Below are 22,056 nucleotides of genomic sequence, written 5' to 3' on the forward strand. Positions count from 1 at the left end.
ATCTACTCCATGTTGCCAAAGTTTAAAACGGAAGTATCACAGCTACCAAAAATCTGTGGCCACGAGACTGCCATCCCAGTGACAAATGCAGAGATTAGACTATTTTTTTTTCTCCAAGTATGCTATATGTACCTGTAGGACCAAAATGCTTATAATAGTTTCAAGGCTTATTATAAAAGGGTACACTATTTCAGTGACAAAAAAAAAAAAAATAGGACTGTTTGACTTTGGCTTCGTATATTTGATAACAGCGGAATAGCATTATGTTTCTCAAATAAAGACAAAAAAATGTATGGGGTGGACCCCTGCTATTAGCAAAAATCGGTGAATAATTTTACGATCAATATAATTGCACTGAAAAAAGAAAAAAAAAATCTTGTAAAAACAGGGATAAACTACCACAAAAAAACGGGGGTTGGATCCCCATAATAAAAAAAAAAAAAAATCATTAAAAGAAAATTTAAAAAATGAATACGTTTGCACCTAACCGCATGTATGCGGGGCTCAACTGTACCTTGACTTACGAGTGCCCCAATTGTCATGTTTTTAATTCATTTGTAGTAATTGCTTGGCCAATTTTCATTTGACATTGCCAAACATTTTGTTTTGATTGAAAGAGTTTAAGACAGACTGTCACTGGGTGAAGTAAAAAAAAAAAAAAAAAAAAAGAAGAGAGCCAGAGTTGCGTTTCTCTTTTCGGTGCCTATTGAATGTGACAAACAGTCAAACAAAAAATACAAAAGAAGAACTCTCGCTGGGAGCAACAGTAAGCCAACACTCACGCCCAGAAGGTCATCAAAACCACCTGGACAAGTTTCTGATGTCACTCACTAAACTGAAAACAACGTACTTAATTTCAGTTTCATTTTGAAAATGCTCAAATGCTATACGTTAGTGCGCAACCGACGTGCATGATGTATCACATTGCTAATAATTGTTTCCACACACATGAATTATTGACATTTCAGTAAAATCTTAAAATGGGCAAAAAGATGTTTTAATTCAGATCTGTTCATATGCTGTCAAGGGTGCAAAAATCAACACCTGTGAGGACAAGCCCACTGACAAGGCAATGTACCCATTCTGCGCTCATGTACCTCCCAGAGCTTGAAGCGATTAGTCGACTTCGCAGCAACGTTTGAAGCTTGAAGTCAACTAATTGCAAATCACCTGTTTCTGGTACCCAGTTGACAGAGGACTTACAACTTACCTTTCTGCTGCTATCGCCGGACAGTGGAGCAGCGAAATGTCTGACCAACAAGGCGAGGCAATATTTGCGCAGGTCCAAGAGTGTGATAATAAAATGACTGTGGATGGAAATAGCAGACAGCCTCTTAGCAGACAGCCTCTCTAGCTTTGGCTACTCTGATTGATGCTAAAGTCTTAAAATATTCATACCAATGGTACAGTCTTAAAACAGTTGGGTTAAAAATAACACAATTTTGGTTCAAAAATGGACCGATCCACTACTTGGGTCAATTTGACCCAACTTTCTGGGTTGGTTTTGCAGAAAACAACCCCAAAAATGGGTAGTTTTGTACAAAAACAACCATAATAATTTGACAGTTTTGTACAAAACAAAGCAAGAAAGTGGGTCAAGTTGACCCAAGTAGTGGATCGGTCTATTTTCGACCCTAATTGTGTTATTTTTAACCCAACTGTTTTTAGAATGTAAAGAGCAAGAGCAGTGGCCCGAAGAAAAACGAAAATGTTGTATCCAAAAATGTGGAGGTAACAACTGCGTGATAACCAGAGATGGGCATTCCGTCCCAGGGACGGATGCCCATTTCGGGGACGGAGGACAAGAAGTTTTTTTTTCTTTTTTTTAAAGGATGGACTAAGCATGGATGGAAGTGGATTTTCATCCATATATGTAATCGTCCCTAACCGCGTCAAGTCCCGAAGGACGTGATGTGTTGGATTCTTTCAAAAGTCTAATATTATCTTCTGCGTTACCACGGAGCGACCTTTATTAACTGCCTGCACCAACATTTTAGAAACCTTTTTTTTCTTTTTCAATGTTCAGTATTATTGTACTCACAGGCATTGTCTGCCCTCTAATGGTTCAACACAGTAATACCATGGGTTACGCCACAGGAGGCCCATTTCACTCACCACTGACAGAAAAACGCCCAGCCTGTCTTGCATGTGTAACCCACCAATACGCTACTTCAGACTTTATGTAGGACTCGGTATGTAAGGGGCATAGGAAAAAGGTGGACAGCAATTTTGTTTTGTTGATTAACCGTTAACATTTAGTAGGCCTACATACCTTTTCCCTTTGCATGCGAATATGTCCTTGTCTGGGACATCTATAGAGCGTAAAAGTCTCTCCAAACTGTCATTCGTGCTCCAGCATCACCATACACTTAAAGCTAACCGGAAGTGGAATCTTTCGTTCTCCTCCCTGAATAACATTGCGTTGTTTTGGCAAGAATTTTTTCTTATTGTGAAGTAATGCAATAAAAAATGAAAAGTTATTGCGTTATATGCAAAGGCTTTGCAATAAACCGGTACTATAACATTATAGCGCAATACTATTGTGCCATTTCACAATAATGATTGCTTACATTGAAAAGTATTGCGTTATAACGCCATCTTAAATATTCCCGTTATGTCCCTTTGCGGGCCCCGTAGTGGAGTACTCGTCCCTCCGTCAAAAAAAAGTGTACACTTCGCCAGTCAGTGTGGTGACCGATGGTGGTTGTGTTGGCAGCTAAATGCTATCTTGGTTGAGCCAGCTGGTAACTGTATGTGAATAGGAAATTAGCCAGCTAATGAGCTAATGTTTATGAAACCTCTGCCGTCAGCCTCGCTCCCACGATGTCATTCGGGTTTTTAAAATTCCGAATATCATGCCTGGCTTACTCCCTTTCCAACCTGAATATGCGTGCATGTATACGCTGATCGAAATATCCCAAATGCGCGGGACACTCTGTGCATTCTCAACTGCAAGGAATCTTGGTCTTTGCAGTACAGGAAGTGGTTCTATGCGTTGTGTTTGGCGCGCACTCCAAAAGGAATACACGTTTAGTGAGAAACAAACATGGCGGAAGCTAGAGTAAGTACGACACCACTCTTTCAAAGCAAGGAGGAAACCGTCTGCTTCATTCGTGCGGTGAGTGACATAAAAATAATGTGTTTTGTTGGCAGTAGCAAGTAACAAGCGGAGATGACATATAATTGCACCATGACGCCCGTGCCTTGCCGTTTGTCGGGTTATTTAAATGTGGGTGGTAACTCTGTCCTCTCAAGCCATGTCAACGAGTTATTGCGAATGACTCCGAAATCTGAATTTTGACCTGACCTAACCCGAATATTGACTGCATGTAAACATAGTCAGCGAAACATAGAATTGGTTCTTTTTTTTGGGAGCCTGGTTAGTTATAACATGTTGCCATCCCAGACACTCCAAAGCTCAGAGATCAGTAATATAACGAACACTCCAACCACACCCCCGATTGTGTTTCCCACATCGCATTGGGGATAGAGGCAGAAATTTGGTTCCCATGAGCAACCGCTGCCCCTACTCTGCCATCACAGTGGTACCCATGGGAGAGAAGATAAAAGACATGTTCTCCGGCAACCCCCATGTACAGCATCGACACGCACACGCACACACACACCAAGGGCACTTCCTCTTCATACCCTCCCCCTTGTGATATCAAAGGCATCTCAATAGAGACTTTGATGGGGGAACACATTTTAAAAAGCAACACTCTCCCAAGTTGCTTAAATATGTATATTAAAAAAAATCCCTAAAGAAGAAATTTATTGCACCCCTTTTTAATCTCTGTGATTTGCTGTCAAGATGTTTTTTTTTTTTTTTTTTAAGGCAAGGCTGTCTTTGGCCTCTAATTAAATAAAACTGGTCAAGCTGGTTGTTTTTGTTTTACCTGTTGGTGCGTAGTTACACAAAGTCTCCAACGAGTCTTGGGAATATGTCATCGCAGTTGATAAATTGTGAGAGCGCGGCAGTAAATCCTGTCCTCAAACAGAAGACAACTAATAATCATCAAACATGAAATAACTTCCAATCCCCTCAGAAACCATCAGAGAGAAAATATGAGGTGCATGCCAATCGTATTTCTCCATGTTGCTTGGATAGAGTTCAATGTTGTGTATTTTTTTTTCTATTGAGGGGGTGAGTATGGGGGATAAGATTTTGATCATAAATCTTTTATTTCCAACTATCCCCAGTACAGTACAAAGAATTTATGTTTTATATGACTTTGAACTGAAGTCATCATTTATTATCTGTTGGTACACAGATTAAAAGCACAAAATCAACATGCTTGTGGAGCTCTTTTGATTCCCCATCCAATTTCCATTTCATTATATTTCCAACTAAAAGAGGTTTCCTAATTGTTTGTACACTTGGAACCAACCAGATGAAGCTGTATATAATGTCATCTTAAGCAGGCTTGAAATACATCTGCTCTTTTTGTTTAGGGGTCCGTACAGAACAAGATCTTTATGCGCGACTTATCGACTCGGTCACAAAACAGGTAGGTCAGCCCTGCTTTCCTGATGAAATTCAGCTTTCAATGGAATGAAAATGATTTTACATGAAACTGACATATTTTGTTGCTGGTTTCCCCCCCCCCCCCCACAGCCAATATCATACGAGGGCCAAAACAAGAATCCCGAAATGTGCAGAGTTCTGCTCACTCATGAGGTCATGTGCAGGTGGGTGGTATTACACCACAAAATATATCCCTTTTCACGCACACACAAATGCACACGCATACACCCACACTCAAATTTAAAGAGAGATTTTTTTTTTTTTGGTCCTTTGGTGTTCAAATGTTTCGAGGGTCATGTCAGGCACAGCCTCTGGTGTTAACAGCCAGGTGTAGGAGTAAAGTTACAGGAAAAACAGCTGAAAAAAAAATCTTACAAAAGATTAAAAAAAACATACATATACTGTAACATATTTACCCTCATAGTTCTAACTGTTCTCTTAAACCAGGGGTGCCCATTACGTCGATCGCGATCGACTGGTCGATCGCAAAGGCATTGTGGGTAGATCGCCAGCCTACCATCCATCCTCACTACTACATATTGCTACGTTCATGCTACGTTCACAGCAACTGCGTTAGGAGCGTTTCTGGCGGCGTGTTTAAATTGCAGTCAATGTAGTTTGCGCAGTTGCGTGCGGGGCGGCGCGAATGATGCGTTTGGAGCGGTGGGACGCGGAGCGAAGCACCGCGTATAAAACAAGTCAACGTTTTTCCCATTTCGCACAGCAATATTGTTAGCATTAGCATAGTGTGCAAAAAAAAGTTGACTTTTTTTATACGTACCGAATGGAGCAAATGGGCGGATTGTTGCACGTCACGTGCAGGCGCCGCACAAGCAGACACGCGGTCAAATAAAGAAAAAAAATCATAAAAACAACAGACACTCATGCAAAGTGTGGTGATCGATGAAATCAAAACAATATGGGACACGTCATTACGGTCTATGAGGACGAAAGGTTAACACTGTTTGATTTTTTTTATTTATTTGGCCGCGTGTCAGATGTGCGGCACCTGTGTGTGACGTGGTACCGGTACCCCATTCTCAACACCGTTTGGCTGACTCAGACTGACTGGGCGGGTCTGAAATACAGATGAGAGCTCACAGACGAATGCCCACCTGCATTAAAGACGTTAAAGTGTTTGGTGCCGTTGTGGGCGTGAACGCAGCCCCTTTGTTTTGCCGCCAATCAAAGTGGATCCTCTCATTCTTTTTAAAACCAGTGCATGAGATGAGCACAGTCTTTGACGGCGGAAAAGGAAACAGATTTGCCGGAGTCCATGCAGGAAGCTGAAGCGTACAAAGTATGTTTGTAAGGAACTGCAAGCAGACCTCCATTGGCGGATGATGCAAAGTTGGCCAGGGAAATCACAGACCACCGATGTGAAATGGGTACTTGGGAGACCACCTTTCATCTGGATCACATGATGACCTATACCGCACATGTCCATGGAGCAGATAATCTGTCTACCTGCGCCCGGATTAAATTCACCAAAATTGAATTATACAACCTACGCCAGTACATAATGTGGTCCCAAAGTTTAGCCAACTTTTAGCCACCAAATTGTCAGGTGCACCCAGGTCCTATCAAAGGAAACATCCTCAGTACACCAGAACCCCCAGCCATGATGCAGAGTGGTCTGCCAAATTCCCACATCGGCAAAACGATGCTTGTGGCGGCGCGAATATCAGGACGCGCCTGTTTTTACACTGCGTCAGCTGTAAATATGGAGCCCATGAGCATGTATGTTTTTCTGTACCAAAATTTGCAAATTGAGATATATTGCAAGCATTTTTGATACCAAACCCCAAATAACATTGTCTTCTATATAAAAATGAGTTACCTTTAAAAAAGAAATTCAAATTGAACATTAAATTAAATCCAATTAAATCCAAATTGAACATTAAGACCTGCGGTGTGAACCTAGCACTATGTGGCCCGCAGCAAAAATATGCCGGACACCCCAACACCCAAACTATAATTTATATATTGAGAAAGTCAATGAAAGCTTAATAAATGGGAAGTCAACCCAAAAATGTCCTTTACAAGAATGTGTTTTATGCAGTCCCACTAGTTGAAACATGGCATTCTGATTAATATTTCATTTGTGGAATAAGAGATAAGCAGTAAAATCCACCTGTTTTTGTCCCTCTCAGAGGGCGGCCATTTTGCTATTTTACTCTCTGTCAACTGAAAATGACATCACAGTTGCTCAGGGCTCAGATAACGACAAATCATAGCTCATCTTCAGAAAACAGGTGTGCCATTATTGGTCGTTACCTTGAGCAACTGTGATGTCATTTTCAGTCGACCGAAGTGACAAAATGGCCCCCCCCTGAGATGGCTAAAAACGGGTGGATTTTGCTGCTTAAAACTCAGATCCCACAAATACGAATCAAAATGGAACGTTTAGACTAGTGAAGGCGCACAGGACATATTATTGCAAATAATTTTAGGGGGATTGACTTCCTCTTTAAAGATATTCACACAAAAAGACATATGATGTTCTAAAAAATGAATCTTCAAATCTCTCCAAATACATAAGCCTCGCCACCACTTTTCATTTACAATATTGTCTTGCTTTTTTCATACAGTCAACTAACGTGGCTTTGTAATAACGATCCCCCTCAATGTAACTATAAAGCAGCCTGTCACCAACCAGCGCGCTGTCCTCGCGCAGGGAGACGACAGCTGACATAACCAGAAGCGCTTAAGTGGACTGTTAATACAATTCCTTCATCAAATTGACAATCCAGGAATGAGCTGAGACGGCACATTTGAGCTTTGTTAGCGCGTGATGAGTGACACATTCCGCAAATGTAGCTGTTATAAGAGAGGTGCCAGCTTGAAGACCCGGTGTGCTACATGTCACAGGGTTTGGATACTGATGATATAATAATAGCGTGGTTTACGGAGGTAAATGGCTAAACACGGGTGTGTGCAGGCGGAGGAAAGAGGAGAGATGAGCGGGCCAGTGACCCAGAGTTGGAGGGCAGCAGCAGGGAAAGGATGGGGGGGTGGGGGGGCCTGGGATGGAGCGGGCTCTGCCATTGTGTAGCCAGCAGATGCCCGAATGTGACTCACAGCTGGCTAATAACAGAGCCGAAGAGGCAGAGGGCAAGCGTCACAGCTGGGGAGTGAGGCCGTCTGACAGGGGGGCGGAGGGGGGCAGGGCAGGGCCAAGCTGGGACACGAGAGGGGTGAGGCGAGGTGTAGGGGTGGCAGATGGTAAAGGGTGGGGGCACTTTTGTTATGCAGTGAAGGGGACTTCGGAGTGGGGAGGGGGCGACGGTGGGGTGACCAGCAGGCTCCTCGGACAGGACTGCTGACGAATGGTTGTGTGTGTGTGTGTGTGTGTGCGTGCGTGCGTGCGTGCGTGGGGGGTGAATTTGATTTTGGAATCAATGTGACAGATTGGCTGGCTGCCTTTTCACTTTTGAATGGTCTCTCACTGTTTGTAGGGTGTGTTGTTGTACCTTTTCTTCCTCTTCTATTCTTTGCTCCCCTCCTCCCCTCCCCTCTCATGCCTCCTTTGTGTTCCGCTGGATGTTGGTGGACTGTAGAGTCTGGGCCTGTGGACAAATGACGGCTCCTCCTGTTTAAATTGCTTATTTTCCTCGCTGACTTTTCCCTCTTGTTGTCTTCTTCTGTCCCTTTAATTGCCCACTCAGCCGCTGTTGTGAGAAGAAGAGCTGTGGTAACCGAAATGAGACGCCCTCTGACCCAGTCATCATTGACAGGTAAGGAGCTCCAATACAGTACACAAAGCACTGACTCATACTTGCACATTGAGAAAGAGTGTGCTTTTGGCCGAATTTGACTGCTCACAACCCACTGTTGCATTTCCACAGACGTGTAACACTTCATCTGTTTTTTTTTGGCTCTCAAGCATACAGCTTGTACTGGCTTGATGAAGCAGTGCATGTTGATGTACTTTGTATTTGTGCAGGTTTATTTGCAGAGGTGGGAAATAACAAAGTACAAATACTTCATTAACTGAACTTGGGTAGTTTTTTTCCAGTACTTTGTTATTCACGTCGTTATTTTTTTTAGAATACTTTTTACTTGTATCCATTACATTTAATCACCGGTATCTATATATTTTTTTACATTTCCAAAACAGGGTCCTTACTTTTCTTTTACATGACGCATGACGATTTAAAGATTAAATTAGACCAATGTTCCCGGATCCTAGCTCTATCTTAAGCTATGACATCACCTGAGAAGTCAGCATCTGGCTGAGGCCCAGCCATGGCCTTATCTGGTGGTAGTTGGTCGAAGTTGGTAGACGGAAGCGCTAACGGAAGCCCGTTTAAAATGCTAGGCAGACCGGCCTCTAGGCGATTACTATTTGGTCCCGCTGGACAAAAAGGCGGATAGGCGGAAGGCGATAACCGGACCGGGAATTTTTTGTGAAATGCCCAGCTCTGCTTGAGAGCACCTTGAGATAAGTGATTCAAGATACCAGTCGCTGTTTGGTCAATATTTTTGCTTGCACTGAGTAGCAGTAAACTCCACTCAACTCACTTCACAATAAGCAGCGGTTTGGCAAATAGTGAACGATTCAGGGAGACAAAAAAAGACCTTGAGCTGTTTATTGCCACTCCCAGTAGTTGACTCTAAGAATAAACATAAAAACAAGCCAATTGCAAGCCAAAACCAATTACACTTTGTGCATTTAAAACAACCACATAGCTTAGCCTTTCAGTTAGCTAGCTAAATGCTCTAATTGAAACTCAATTTATGTGGAGGCTGCTGAGGCCACCGTAAATATTCCACAAAAGAGCAGGTCAAGTGTCGAAAAAAGTTCATTTACGGTTCATCATTACGTGAACAAGTTCGCCGACAAGTCTCCCTGGTATTTTGCATACCCCTCAGTTTGTCTAGTTGACTCATGACGTCTGATTGCTTGACCATCACAACTTTCTCTGTGCATTCAAGATATGTTGGAGTTCCCCTGTGCTCAACAAAAAAACATCCCATATCCTGTTTTTCTTGAATTTGGCTCTTCTCGTCGCCAAGATTTCTCTTCACGGCAGGTTTTGAGAAAGACATGACTGGGGCTGTTTCACTGGACATCTTTTTCTTCCACTTGGTGTCACTTCATACTTAAGTTTCGCCAAAAGATGTCATGAGCCTGAACCATGGTAGCCTATAAGTGATAATAAAAAACCAACGACCTCACAAAAACCATGGGTATTGCACTAACATTAAACTTTGATGTCTAGTGGGTGGCAGCAAAACATCATCCGGTGGGTCGCAAATGGTCCCCGAGCCGCAATTTTGAGACCCCTGCCCGAAATCCATTTTGCAGCGCTTTACCCATTTAAGCAACAGACTAAACGCAAATGATGCAGCAATACATGTCGAGACAATAAAAAAATACTCGTTCATATATTCTTTCCAGTATATCTGTCTGTCTTATACTGCCACAGGTGGCCAACGTGGGCACACCAGAAAGAGCAGGACAATAGCATTCATTTGATGCAGTGTGTTTAATTGTTATAAACAGTTTAGTTAATTTTAACTCGAATTATGTCATTACTGTCATTACATTTTTTTGTAGGTTAGAAGCCTGGAATGGATTAATGGCATTTCCGTTCATTTTATGACTTGAGATTCAATTGTTTTGAGTCCCGAGCATGGTGATGGAACAGAAGAACATTTGCTACATGTGTCTTCACAGTGTCAATCCAAACTGAGCCTTTTTGATACAACACTTGCTTTGGATCTTATTAGATTGTCCCGGTGTACCTAATCAAGTGTCCATTTAGTGTAAAATTATTATGGATGTCTGTTCATTTCTACAACCTTCTTAGGAACACTTGCACCTGAGGTGCCCCCCCCCCACCCCCCAACACACATTCATCTTCATATGAGAGGCATGCGTTTGTTTCATATCTGCGCGCTGACTCACACATGTAGTCAATGTTCACCCTGACCGCCACTTATCACACTTTAACCGCCGCAGTAATCCGAGTGTGTGAAGGCCCTCACACCCGAGCGATTTGGGGTTTTCACGGGGTCTGTCAGCAGAGTGATGAATGGTCATAAGCAGGAATACTTTGGTTGCGATGTCATCGATGCAACCTTCTTTGGCCCTCGCTCGGGCCGCACCTCCTCTCCTTCCGTCTTTCCTTCAGTCCCACTTTCATAACAATTGTGGAGAAAACACTCACTTCATTTATGTCAAGGACCCTTTTCTTCGACTTCTCAGTTCAAGCTGGCTGCCTGTTGACAGTGTGTCTCTTAGGAGTTCTGCTCAGGATATTTTTCATATCATGGAAAAACTAGGCTGTTGTCTTTTCAGTGTTCCCAGAATGCCTGCGAGCAGCTGCTTTTCTCATTTGCACATTATTCTCTCCATGTCCCTTCCCATATACACTTCCTCCTTACATGCCTTAAACCTCAATTTAAGTGACTCCACAGCCCGCTGTGGAGAGAGCGAATCATGTATGCAGTATTTCCATTGCGAGCCTTGCAGGGTTTTATGACTGATTTAAGACGAATCGTTGACCTCTGCTCCTTTCTAATCGCACGGGGAACATCCCATGCTGGTGGGGGTCTTTCCCTCTTGACTACCCTGCAAAATCTTCTCCTCTGGGACCGGCCCATTAGGAGCTAGTTAATGTCTGATAAGCCAAAAATTTGATATGCTCCATTTTATTTCCACTTTTGTGCATTTTCTCATTCCGCCGTCTGTCTGCACACCGAATGCTTGCAAAAGAAAAAAAAATGTGTGTGAACGTTGGGAGCGTTTGCATGCACAGAAATAGAGGACACGTTCTCATGTGAGTGTGTTTGGAACCTCGCACGTTTATTTATGTATATGAATGTATGTGCAATTGTATATGTCTCTCGGTGACCCCTACTTTGACCTTTTTCCCCAGTCACCGCTTGGATCTTAAATTATTCATGTGTGTGTGTGTGTGTGACTTCTTGTGGAAGGGGGGGGAGTATAGTCTTTTTCTGTGGTTCCAGTAATCAGCCTCCTGCTCCCAGCCCCAACACCTGTTCTCCAATTAACATGCAGCGCGCGGGGGCCCGCTCGTGACCATTGCCCATGATGCTTTCCACCCTTTTCTTCCTCCCTTTCCCTTGTTTTCAGCGTCTCCCATCCCCTCTTCTTATCTCCTACACCCCAACATGCTCTTACATAGCACTTCACCCTCTATTACCTAACTGCCTTTCTTTTTTCCCACCGAGCGAGCATCTCAGTAAACAGCCCTCCCTTTTTACGTTGGCCTGTCTAATTTTGCCATAATTAGGCAGTGTCATTAGGACACCTACCCAAGCACGAGGTAGTTTGCAATTCCCCAAATGGCCCAAACCCCCACTTTTCTAATCTCCTTTCCATATTGTTTCAGTTTTCCCTCTCCCCCTTCTCCTGCTGCGGCCGCCACCACACCTCCCGCCCCCTTCTCTCCCTAATCCTGTGTTGAGTGAAAGGAGAACGAGATCACAGCTGATCCACGAGGAGGAGGGGGGGCTAGGGGGTGTCGGGAGCAAGGGGGCACAAAGAGATGACTCTCGAGTGGTCTGAGGGAGAAGATGATTTAATAGGCCGCTACCTGCTGTGTCTAATAGTTTTACAATTGTCTAATCTTAACTCGGGCCAACTCTTCTATACACTTCTCGGCCCAATGGGACGTCTATGTTTGGAGAGCAGCACTTATCTTTGACTGATAGACAGTTTTGCTCACTGATTGGTCCGGCGGCTGATCAATAGACGGATAGATAGATTGACTCCATCGCCGTAAATCCTTGCTAACTCTTCTCAATGTGTGTTCTAAAAATGAATCATTCTTCACATCTTTGCTTCCTTAATTGACTGCTAGGTTTGAGCTCCTTATACTCTATGTAAGAAACTATACGTGCACAGTGGATATAGAAACAGATGCTTGCTAAAATGCCTGATTTTACTGTTGTGCATCTAATATGAGACCATCATCAATTATTTCAAAACTTTAAAAAAAATAATGCCAGAAATCATCACGTGAAAATAGTAAAATCCCTCTAAGGTCTGTCTGGGGGAGAATATAAACAAATAGAAAATGCACCAAAGGTTATTGTTAATGGAGCTTTTATTTAAATGACAGCAGCATTTCTTTTCCATGACGTGTTGAATATTTGCCAATATTTGACAACACTTTCTTTGCAAAAGTGCTCCAACTCTATATGATTGTGAGGAATCGGTCAGGTTAACGTGCAGGAGGCAAAAAATGAAGTGCAAGATAAAGTATTTAATTTAAAGAAAACAAAAGGGCAAACGAGCTGCTGTGATATTACAAAAACAGCAAGGACCAAAACAAACTCAACAAACACTAGGACTAGACTGGATTTGACAAACCGAAACGGACCAACAAGGACTGCAAGAAAGCAGAGAGGTAAATACAGACAAATTGACGATACAATGAGGAACAACTGGACAAGACACAGAGGGTCGGAGGGAGCTGATTGGTTAGCACACAGGTGGACACAGTAATCATGGTGAAACAGACACAGAGCAAAACAAGAAACTAACAAAACCAAAAACCAAAACAGACCAAAAATGACAGTATCTCTCTTAGACAGCCCGATCCAGATCTCCCTACTTATTTTTAATTGGATTCTGGTCTGGACTTTGGTTGGATTTTGACCATTCAAAAAGTCTTATTCTAGTGAAGTCATTCTTTTGTTCTGGATGGTTGGAGTGAACTTTATCTTTGTCTTCAACAAGCAGACATGTGAATGTCCAGGGCCAAAAGAGACTGCTATTTGGAAGGCTTTATGATACTTTGACTAAAGTCACAGTTGCGGCTAAAGAAAAATCTTCTTTCTCAGACTTTTCTTAGCAAAGAAAAGGGCCTTCTACATTTGCCAAAACTCTCAGGTCTCCTAAAAATATTTGCACGGCAACTATGTTATGGAGCAATAAAACTAAAGCTGAACTTTTGACTACAATCCCAAAAGGCATATTTGGCATGAAACCAACCCTTACTGTAGCAGTCACAGAAGATCTCCCCAAAGAAGCATAGTGGCACGGTAGCCGGAACCCGGACTTGAGTCAAGATGGAGACACACCAGTTACTTTTGACTGCTAGGAATCTTCAGATGTCTGCTAGAAAGGTTGTTGGCGAACATTTTACTTCTTCAGAACTTTGCTCGTTTTTATCTTGCAAAAATGTATCAAAGTGCTATCTTTTTTTTGATCATCTTGTGAAAGGCTCCTTAGATTTAACCCGCCAAGATTTTTCTAATGGCAGTATTATTAGCGTGATGACCTCTGAGCTAGAAGTTATATTGGATGTGAGCCCAAGCTGACCTCAGTATTTACGAGTTCTGCGGTGGCTTTACAATGGAGACAAGCAGATGTCAGTATTAGTATTAGTAAGAATGGACTGTGCGCGTTGTATTAGAGAGGTCAGCATTCACTGGGAGGGCGTGTGTGCTTTTTATATTGGGCTAAGAAGCGGAGATCAATAGTTGCTCATAAGGAGTGTGTGCATGGATCCATCGCTAGGCAGCGGCCTTGTGGCGTGGGGGGAGGCGGGTGATCAATGGCAAGCACTATCTCACTAATTGATCGTGTTCCTAAGAGCGGTCTTTTTTAACAAGCCGGCACTCCAAGAAAAGAAGAATAATCAATAGGAATTTTCCAATGCTGTCAATATTCTCCCCCAGACTCAAAATGAGCTTACCAAAGCTCATGTAAGGTCAGTAATTCTTCAAGTCTAGATTTTAAAAGTGAGGAAAAAAACAGTACACACCAGGGGGACATTTGATGTTGTGTGTGATATTTTGAAACGCTAGTTGTGCTTTTTAAGGTTCTTGATTTCCACATTGAGCAGTCATTATGTGTGTCATGGCTTGACTTCAGATTCCGCACTGCGAGTGGAATCCATTAGTCTTAATCTTGGCTTGTGGGTTGTATTGATCCATTTGTTGTCTTCTAGTTCTAGTTATGTACAAGCACCACCATGTGAGTTTTCAACTACTCCAGTTCTCTTTTTCCGCAAAAAAAATCCCTTTGACAAAAGTGGAATGTTTATGAATGCTTTACTAAATCATGGATATGTGTGTCACACTATAAATGTAAATCCCGTCAGTGTAGTGCAGTAAATCTGTAGCCAACATTTCTTTGAATGGATTAACACTGTCTGGGTAGTTTGACAAAAACACCATTCAGATATCACTTATTGTTGTATGTAAATGTCTTGCGGTGTCTCGGAGACCATCTGTTTCAATGGTCGTGGCTCCACCTGCTTGAGCACGGCCAACTTAAAGCTATTTAAAAAACAAACTAGGCATGATGAAGAGTGTTGCTTCTGAACTTGGCTGTTTTCTCAGCAGCCACGATGGCGTACCCCAGGGCTTGGAACAGCGGGGGACACAGCTTCCTGAACGCTTGCTTCGATCTCAAAGGAAAATACAATAATTCTTTGGGAAAGAACATTAAACTTTCATCCAAAGAATAAATGCAGCAACGATTTTGGACCGTGTCGGAGGTCACATTCCTCCCATTTCCCAGATGTACACTGATGTACAACTATGCCCTGTTAGGTCATCATAGTACAAGCACTCCAAAGCTGAATGTGTGAGTCAACAATGTCTTTGTATCAGACGTAGCAGACGTGACGTCTCTGTAAAGCGCTCTAAACGAAGTTGAGTTGAGAATTGTAGGGAATTGCTTAGACTCTAGTTGCAATAACCAATTTTCCTACTGCAATCACTGTGGTAACTTCCAATGTATAAAGACGTTGAACAGCAAGATGAACATCATACAAAAACATTTTTTAATTGGATGAATCGGCTCGAGAGTCAACTGTGCCGTCAATATACAGCCGTTCCAACATTCTTAGCAGCCGTTCATGTATATCAAGGTAAGGCAATTGAGAATCGATTGTCTTCTCTTCAGTAATGTCAACCTGTCTGCAAACGGCAGAGTAAAACAAGAAAATGAATGGATGGCTATTTACATATACAATATATAAATGTCATAATAAGTTTAGTCTGGTTTCATAATGTCAAGTTTAAAAGTTAACCACTGCAAAATGTAAAATCAGAAGAAGAGGTTAGACGTAGTCTTTAATATCAAGTAACAGTTGCTGGTTAGCATTAGTGTTTAATGTTAGCAGTCAGCACCTGTGCCTTGACTTTAGTCTGATGTCTCACAAAGAACGAAGAGTCATCTTTTTATTTTATTTATTTATTGATTCACACTTTTACATACACTTTGTTCTCTGCATTTAATCCATCGCAGTAGTAAAACACACAAAGTTAAGTGAAAATGTAATGTAAGACTTTAGGATTAATTGACTGCAAGACTCCAGGGTGCTTACTGTTGATAACCATCAATATGCATTTCTATTTTCCTTTCCCGTGTATGAGCTTTTTACTACGGAACGGGTTTTTGCTGATACTTCAGATTCACATCCAATTGAAATTACAGCTGCTTCGAACGAACGAACACAGTATATTTCTCTTTCCAAATCTCAGGCCTCATGTCACAGTTTTTTTTAGGACGCAAATGCAATGGCCTCATAATCAATCAAGAGATGCATACTCTGTTGAATTTATGTCCGCTGTATATTTGGCATCTCTGCTATTCATTGTATTACTCACTGGAGACTTTAAAAATAGTTCATGGAAAAAAATATTTTTACCTCCACTATGGAGGTCTTGTTTTCACCATCATTAGTGTGCGTGTTTGTCTGCTGGTAGGATTACATAAGAAAAAACGACTGCGCTGATTCTCGCCAAACATGGTGCGCAGTATCTGGCATGAGTCGAGAAAAAAAAGCTCATTACATTAGGGTGGAACTTGTTGTTCAGTCTGCCTAAGACAAGTAAATGTTTGTTGTCATATCTTTCTAATTATGTCGATACAAGAATATTCTCTTGCTTGGCTCACAGTTTTAGTAGTAAAACTCAAAAATGCAGATATTTCCATGCACATATAAAGTTAGGTCCACTGGTCCCTCCGGTCCACTGTCACGGTCTCTCCCTGGTGGTCGAACCCTGGACACTCTCTTCACACCCCCTGTCAGTAAGTCCATCAGACAAGGCTTGATGTGCGGGGTGGGGGGGGGACTGCCTGGCGACAGGGCCCTGAGGCTCCAGTGCACATCACCCCACTCACACAGGCTGGACCACTGAGCAGCTGGCACAGGACCATGGGATGCCTCCTCCCTGGGGGCGATGCAAAGGGAAGAAGGAGACAAAGACAGACAGGGAGAGACCATGCATAGTCCACCAAATCACTTTTTTTTTTGACAGGTACTGCATGAAAGCCTCGGTCAGTCAAACTGCTAAAAGTTTATGGACCTTATGTCAGGCACATGGAAGGTTTGATAAGTGAGACACTGTGAGAGGGAAGCTTTTCAGTTGAGTTTGTGTGTGTTTGTGTGTTAAATTTGACTAGCGTACAGAATATAACGTGACTCCCAATTGTTGCAGCAGCAGTTCAGTAAATGTAGCTGTTATGATGAAACCATGAAAACAAAGAACTCTGTAGTTGGTGTTGCTGTGACATGCCTGCATGTGCCCAGACTAGAGACAACACACACGTGCCCGGCCTCATTTACTGTATACAGGCTATTTTACTTGTACCATGTACAATGAAAACAATTATGATGTTGGTTTTGAAAAATTCCACTTTGAGGTCCATTACATAGCATATCATGTTATCACCCATGCATATCATGTTATCACCCATGCAAAACAAAACCGTTTTTATTCAGCAGTCCAGTTGAAATTAATGCTCCACAAACGCAATATTAATCAGAACGCCTTGTTTCAACTAGTAGGCCTGCTGGGAATATATTCTTGAAAAAAAAAAATATTTGGGTTGATTTTCCCTTGAAGTACACGTGCATATACTTACTTAAGAAAAACAGACGCAATAAAAAAAAAAAATCTAAAGAATATTCCTCTTTTTATCAATTTACATTGTGCTCATACTGAGAGAAAGGGGGAAAAAAATCATGTTACATGTTGCCGCATGTTGTCATTTTTTTAAACTAAGAATTAGTTAGCGTTGCCTCGACTTTTATGCTAAAAAAAAAAAAAAACTAGCTCTGCTGAACTGCAAAAAAAACCTACTTGCATGTTTTTTCAGATTATTCAGAGATTTTTTTTTCTCCAGCGGTTGACGTGTTATTTCCTGCTGGCACAAGACACAACATATTGGCCACAAACCATTCTTGTGGCCAACTAAACAAACAATTCTCTTAAATAAGGTAATGAATGAGGAAAACCTTATTCTCCAAATCTGTTGCTGCCGTCATTTATGCTCCGTGGTTCATGTTCCTTCATGTTGCTGGTATTTTTTTTCCCAGCTTGTTTACATTGTGTTGTCATCTGCTGAGGTAGAAAAAAGTAACTATTTTGACAAAGTGAAGAGTAGGACGTATATAGATTTTTCATTTTCGAATGTAGGGAGTAAAAGTAAAAAGTTGCCGGTAAATGAAATACTCACCTAAAGAACAGATGCCTGGAACATGTAATTAAATACAGTAAAAAAAAAAAGTATTGGATACTTTCCACCGCTGATTGTGTAAATATTCCATGAAATGAGTGGAGCTTCCAATGTAGCAGGGCAAGCGCGCCCATTTATCTGACGCCTAATAGGCTTCACCTTTGCTTGAGCAGTGTGGAGATTAACTGTGGGGGCTGAGAGGATCAGAAGAGGGCAGATTAGCATGATTTAGAGGGCACTTCAGATTGCAAGCAAGTGAGCGGTGCATGCTGTTACGCGGGCGTATGTGACTTTCTCGTCTGTGGGTTTGGCTCTCAGGGAAAGTTGTCATTTATTTTGCAAGCGGGTCTGGTCATACGTGTAGCGTAATCAGGCTATTGTGTGCGCACACGAATGTGTGTGTTTGGCCAAGTCATAGGCCAGTTAGCAGTAGTATTTAGGAACGAGGGCTGTTTTCTTTACTTGGAGTTTGTGTGTGCGCGCGCGTATGATGGAGCCTGGTCATCCCGCTGTGTAAAGGTCTTAAATTTCACTAATGACTTAACAATGCCCCCTGGTGCTGCGCAGAGCCGGCAAGCCTCCCAAGTTTGTTTGTTTGTCTGTTTAGCTGCAATCTGGACAGACTCTAGTCTCTCAGGAGTTGGATTTGGCATTTTTAAAGACAAACATTCAGGAATGCTAATATTTGCACTTTAATAAACCTAAAACAATTTCATCCTCAGGATTCCTGTTGGCCAATGCCAGAAGGAATTGCTGTTCTTTGTGCAATTACAACCCACCCCCGCCAAAAAAACACACTGAAAAGACAGATCATTTTACTGACTTGGTGCCACACAATGATATTGTTAGTCAAAATGAAAAAAGTAGTTGATTTTTTTAAAAACGCCGTCATTTTTTTGTGTTTAATTAACAAAATAAAATGTGAAATATTCCTTAAAACATAAAATGATAAAAGAAGCCCTGACTTTGGGAACTGACACGTGTTCCTTTCAACTGTTTCTACAATAGTCACAGTTAGGTTGCTGCTGTGTGAGGAAACAGAAAGTAATACTTAAAGTCTATCAGTTTTGCCTTTTGTGTGTGTATTTAAAGTATGTATTCCAAGCATCACATTCTCATAAATGATTTATTTCTCTTTTGTCGAAGATTACGCTTTGCTGTCCTTTTTTCTACCGAAGACAGCGCAGTAAATAAGCCTGAAATGATTATTGGTGTGCTCTAATGGTCTGTCTTGTGTTTCATCATTCACGCAGCAGATGTTATGTAGTCCTCTTCAAGGAGGAGACGCAAAATAGGAGTCAGGATTTAACTATTGCAATGTCACAATAAACTTTTGGGTGTGTGCATGCGTTGGCAGCGGCCCTGATGAATCTGTCAGCGCTGAGGGCAGGGGAGCATGTGACCGCTGACAGGCTCCCAGCAGGCATGCTGTGAGCCCCAAAAGTTGGCCTGGCCCTCCCCCGCCCCCACCCCCAAACAACACCCAGCAGGTCCGACCAGCCCTCGGCTCCTCTTTACTTCTCATCGTCCCCGGACTGCGCACATTTTGCGTATTAGCCACAGACAGTAAATTACAGCACCCTGGACCTCTGAGCGATTCCATTCGCATCTCTTCACACGTTCCTCACCTCCCCGCAGGACCATTATCCAACACACCGCCTCACGGTGTGTCTATCTACCTCCCCATCTTTCCTCTCATTTTGATCTGTTTTCCTCTCCTCTGTCTGTCAAACTCATCCTGGCTTTTTAGACGCTTTCAACCCTGTCAGAATTCTCTCCCCTGTCTGTCTGTCTTCCTCCTCATCCTCCACTCTTCTATTGTGTCACGCTACACGGCATTCCCTCCCTCACACGTCTCCCCCCCCCCCCTTTACTTTCTTACAAGCAGGTCCCTGTTGTGGAGACTTCACAGGTTTGCCATCCTACCCCCATACCCCCCCCCCTTCACCACCCTCTTCTCTGGCTTTCAGGAAACAGATGTTGTTTGTCAGATCTTATCATTACTGGCTAATTAAGAAGACATCTCTTCTTCTGTCGCTTCTCCTCTTCTCTTTCCTCTCTCCTCTCACTTGGCGGCATCCATCCCAGATCCCCGCTTCTTCTCGCAGAAATGTTTGGGTCAAGCTTTGATTCACACATGCTAGCAGTGAAACTGATTAGTGGCTGATGGATATTGAAAAAGCCCGATTAGTGTTTACGTATTGCGCGTGACCTTCTGGCATGTTCAAATCTGTTCAGCTGTAAAGTAGGCTCCATGTCACCATTTGACAGTTATGAGAGTGTATTTTGAATGCTTGTCCCTCAGGAGGAAGCAAACTTTCTGGGAGAGGTCAAGGCCACTGATGGGACTTCTATTCCCTGTCCTGGTTGTGAATTCATGTTCTCCAGACTCGGAATATCTTTTCATATCTATCCATCTATTTGGAAGACTGACCACTGTCCCATGTGGTGGCACTCTTTTGGTTAAGCTTGGGAGCCTTCAAATTGAATCCAAGTCAAATTAAAAGCACATTTACAGCAAGTAAGACCATGAAGTAACTTGATGAAACACCTGAGTACCACTTGTTTACTTTTGCTCCCCTCTCGCAGCCGTCTTTTCCTCTCTACTGCGCGTGAAAGTTTTACAACACCACTAAACGCTATAAATCAGGACTAGTGCTCTAAATTTTCGCTTTTGTCACAGTTCTCAAGTTTAGAGGTGGGTCGGACAATTCGAGGGGTGAATTTGGAGGGGCACAGTCAACCCGGAGCTTAGAGAATGCCAAAGTCGTTTAGCACACTGACCTTTGATTTTCAAAACAAGACCACCGAAATTCCCAACGCAAATGTTTTATCAGGCATTATGGTTCGGGTGGAGGGAGAGCTGACTGAAGGCATCCTAGATGCAGTCCATTTAACACAAATCATTTTCACACAAGTCAAAAGCAGTGGAATAACAATACCGAGAAATAGACAAACCTGCGTGTAGTGCTTTATAGTTAAAGGAACCATATTTGGCAACTTCCACTTAAGTCAAACTGGACATCACATGCACACCTCACTCTAACTCAGGAGAACAATTCCAATCAATGGTCATGATTATAAGGAAAAAGTTCTGAAATATAATTACATGTTACACAGATGTATGATTGCTTTCTAATAATTGAAAACATGTTGAGGAAAAACTAGGAAACAAAAACAAAATCAACGAACCAGACTATATTTTGTTGTTAAAAAAAAAGAATTTCAAACAAAAGGTTCAAAACAAAGCCCTTATATTTTAACACTCCACACCCCAAAATGCCATTATTTCCCACTAAGTATTTTCTTACTTTTCTCCTAAATTCTTACAAGCGACACCACTGTTCTGCATGGCAGTTCAGTGGTTTACACAGTTCTGAGTTCAGACTTCTTTCTGTTGTGGTTTTTGCACGTTCTTGCTTGTGCCCGAATGGGTCAAGACATGCAAATTTGGTCAACGGGAGACCCAAAATTGCCCATAGGTGTGAATTAGAGTCTACATATGTCCAAGAGCCATGTTAATTTGCTCAGCGCAACCCCCCACAATAGCCCAATGTCATAGGGCCTCCCAGCAACTATACTCAGGATGCTGTTGAAACCTTGGCAGTACTAAGCATTAACAGTCATATCAACCCAATGAAACCCATATTTGATTTTGTGCAGAACGCTTCTGAAATGAGCTGTTGAAATAAGACAAAAAAACCCCCAAAAAAACCAACAACAACAAGGAGTCAGTTTGGCAATGAGAAGCTGATGCCAGTGATATGGCTGTATGTTTTAAGAGGGGAGGTATGTGTGTGTGTGTTGGGGGGTTGGCTGGAAGGCTGGTGTGAAAGGTCCTGTGGTGGTATGCGACAGAGGGTGTATCAGTTCATTGAGGGTTTTCTGTGCCCCATTAGCAGTGTCAAAGGTCATGTGCCCCGGGTGTTAACCCTGGTGACCAGTCTAGCTTCCAGTCTGCCAGGGGACCCAGGTCCAGGGGTATTTATTACCGATCCCCCTACGTCCCCACCCCCGCCCCCCCAAACATAGCTCTCCCCACAGAGGAAAACAAAACATCTCCAACCCTCCCCCT

At 42.5% G+C, this 22,056-nt stretch overlaps 1 protein-coding gene and 1 long non-coding RNA gene across 7 annotated transcripts in view; one reads left to right on the forward strand and one right to left on the reverse strand.

The window, feature by feature from the left end:
* Nucleotides 1-22,056, forward strand: part of ebf2 (EBF transcription factor 2) — a 37,213-nt gene that overhangs the window by 3,384 nt on the left and 11,773 nt on the right. For all 5 annotated transcript variants that reach the window (XM_086031416.1, XM_086031417.1, XM_086031414.1 and 2 more), the window contains 3 exons: nucleotides 4,453-4,508; nucleotides 4,616-4,689; nucleotides 8,194-8,262. In XM_086031416.1, coding sequence (XP_085887542.1) covers nucleotides 4,453-4,508; nucleotides 4,616-4,689; nucleotides 8,194-8,262 — 199 coding nt within the window. The remainder of the gene's footprint in view (nucleotides 1-4,452; nucleotides 4,509-4,615; nucleotides 4,690-8,193; nucleotides 8,263-22,056) is intronic.
* Nucleotides 15,706-18,135, reverse strand: LOC147146861 (uncharacterized). Of its 2 annotated transcripts, none has more exons than XR_015086896.1 (3): nucleotides 17,982-18,135; nucleotides 17,761-17,866; nucleotides 15,706-16,693 (listed from the first exon to the last, which is right to left on the reverse strand). It is a non-coding gene; the product is annotated as an uncharacterized LOC147146861 (long non-coding RNA). The 2 variants fall into 2 exon arrangements; XR_015086897.1 differs by having other exon boundaries at nucleotides 15,707-16,693; nucleotides 17,761-17,863.

The sequence above is a fragment of the Filicampus tigris genome, chromosome 5 (genome assembly GCF_054856515.1).
Source record: "Filicampus tigris isolate MCC_2025a chromosome 5, RoL_Ftig_1.0, whole genome shotgun sequence".
NCBI lineage: Eukaryota > Metazoa > Chordata > Actinopteri > Syngnathiformes > Syngnathidae > Filicampus > Filicampus tigris.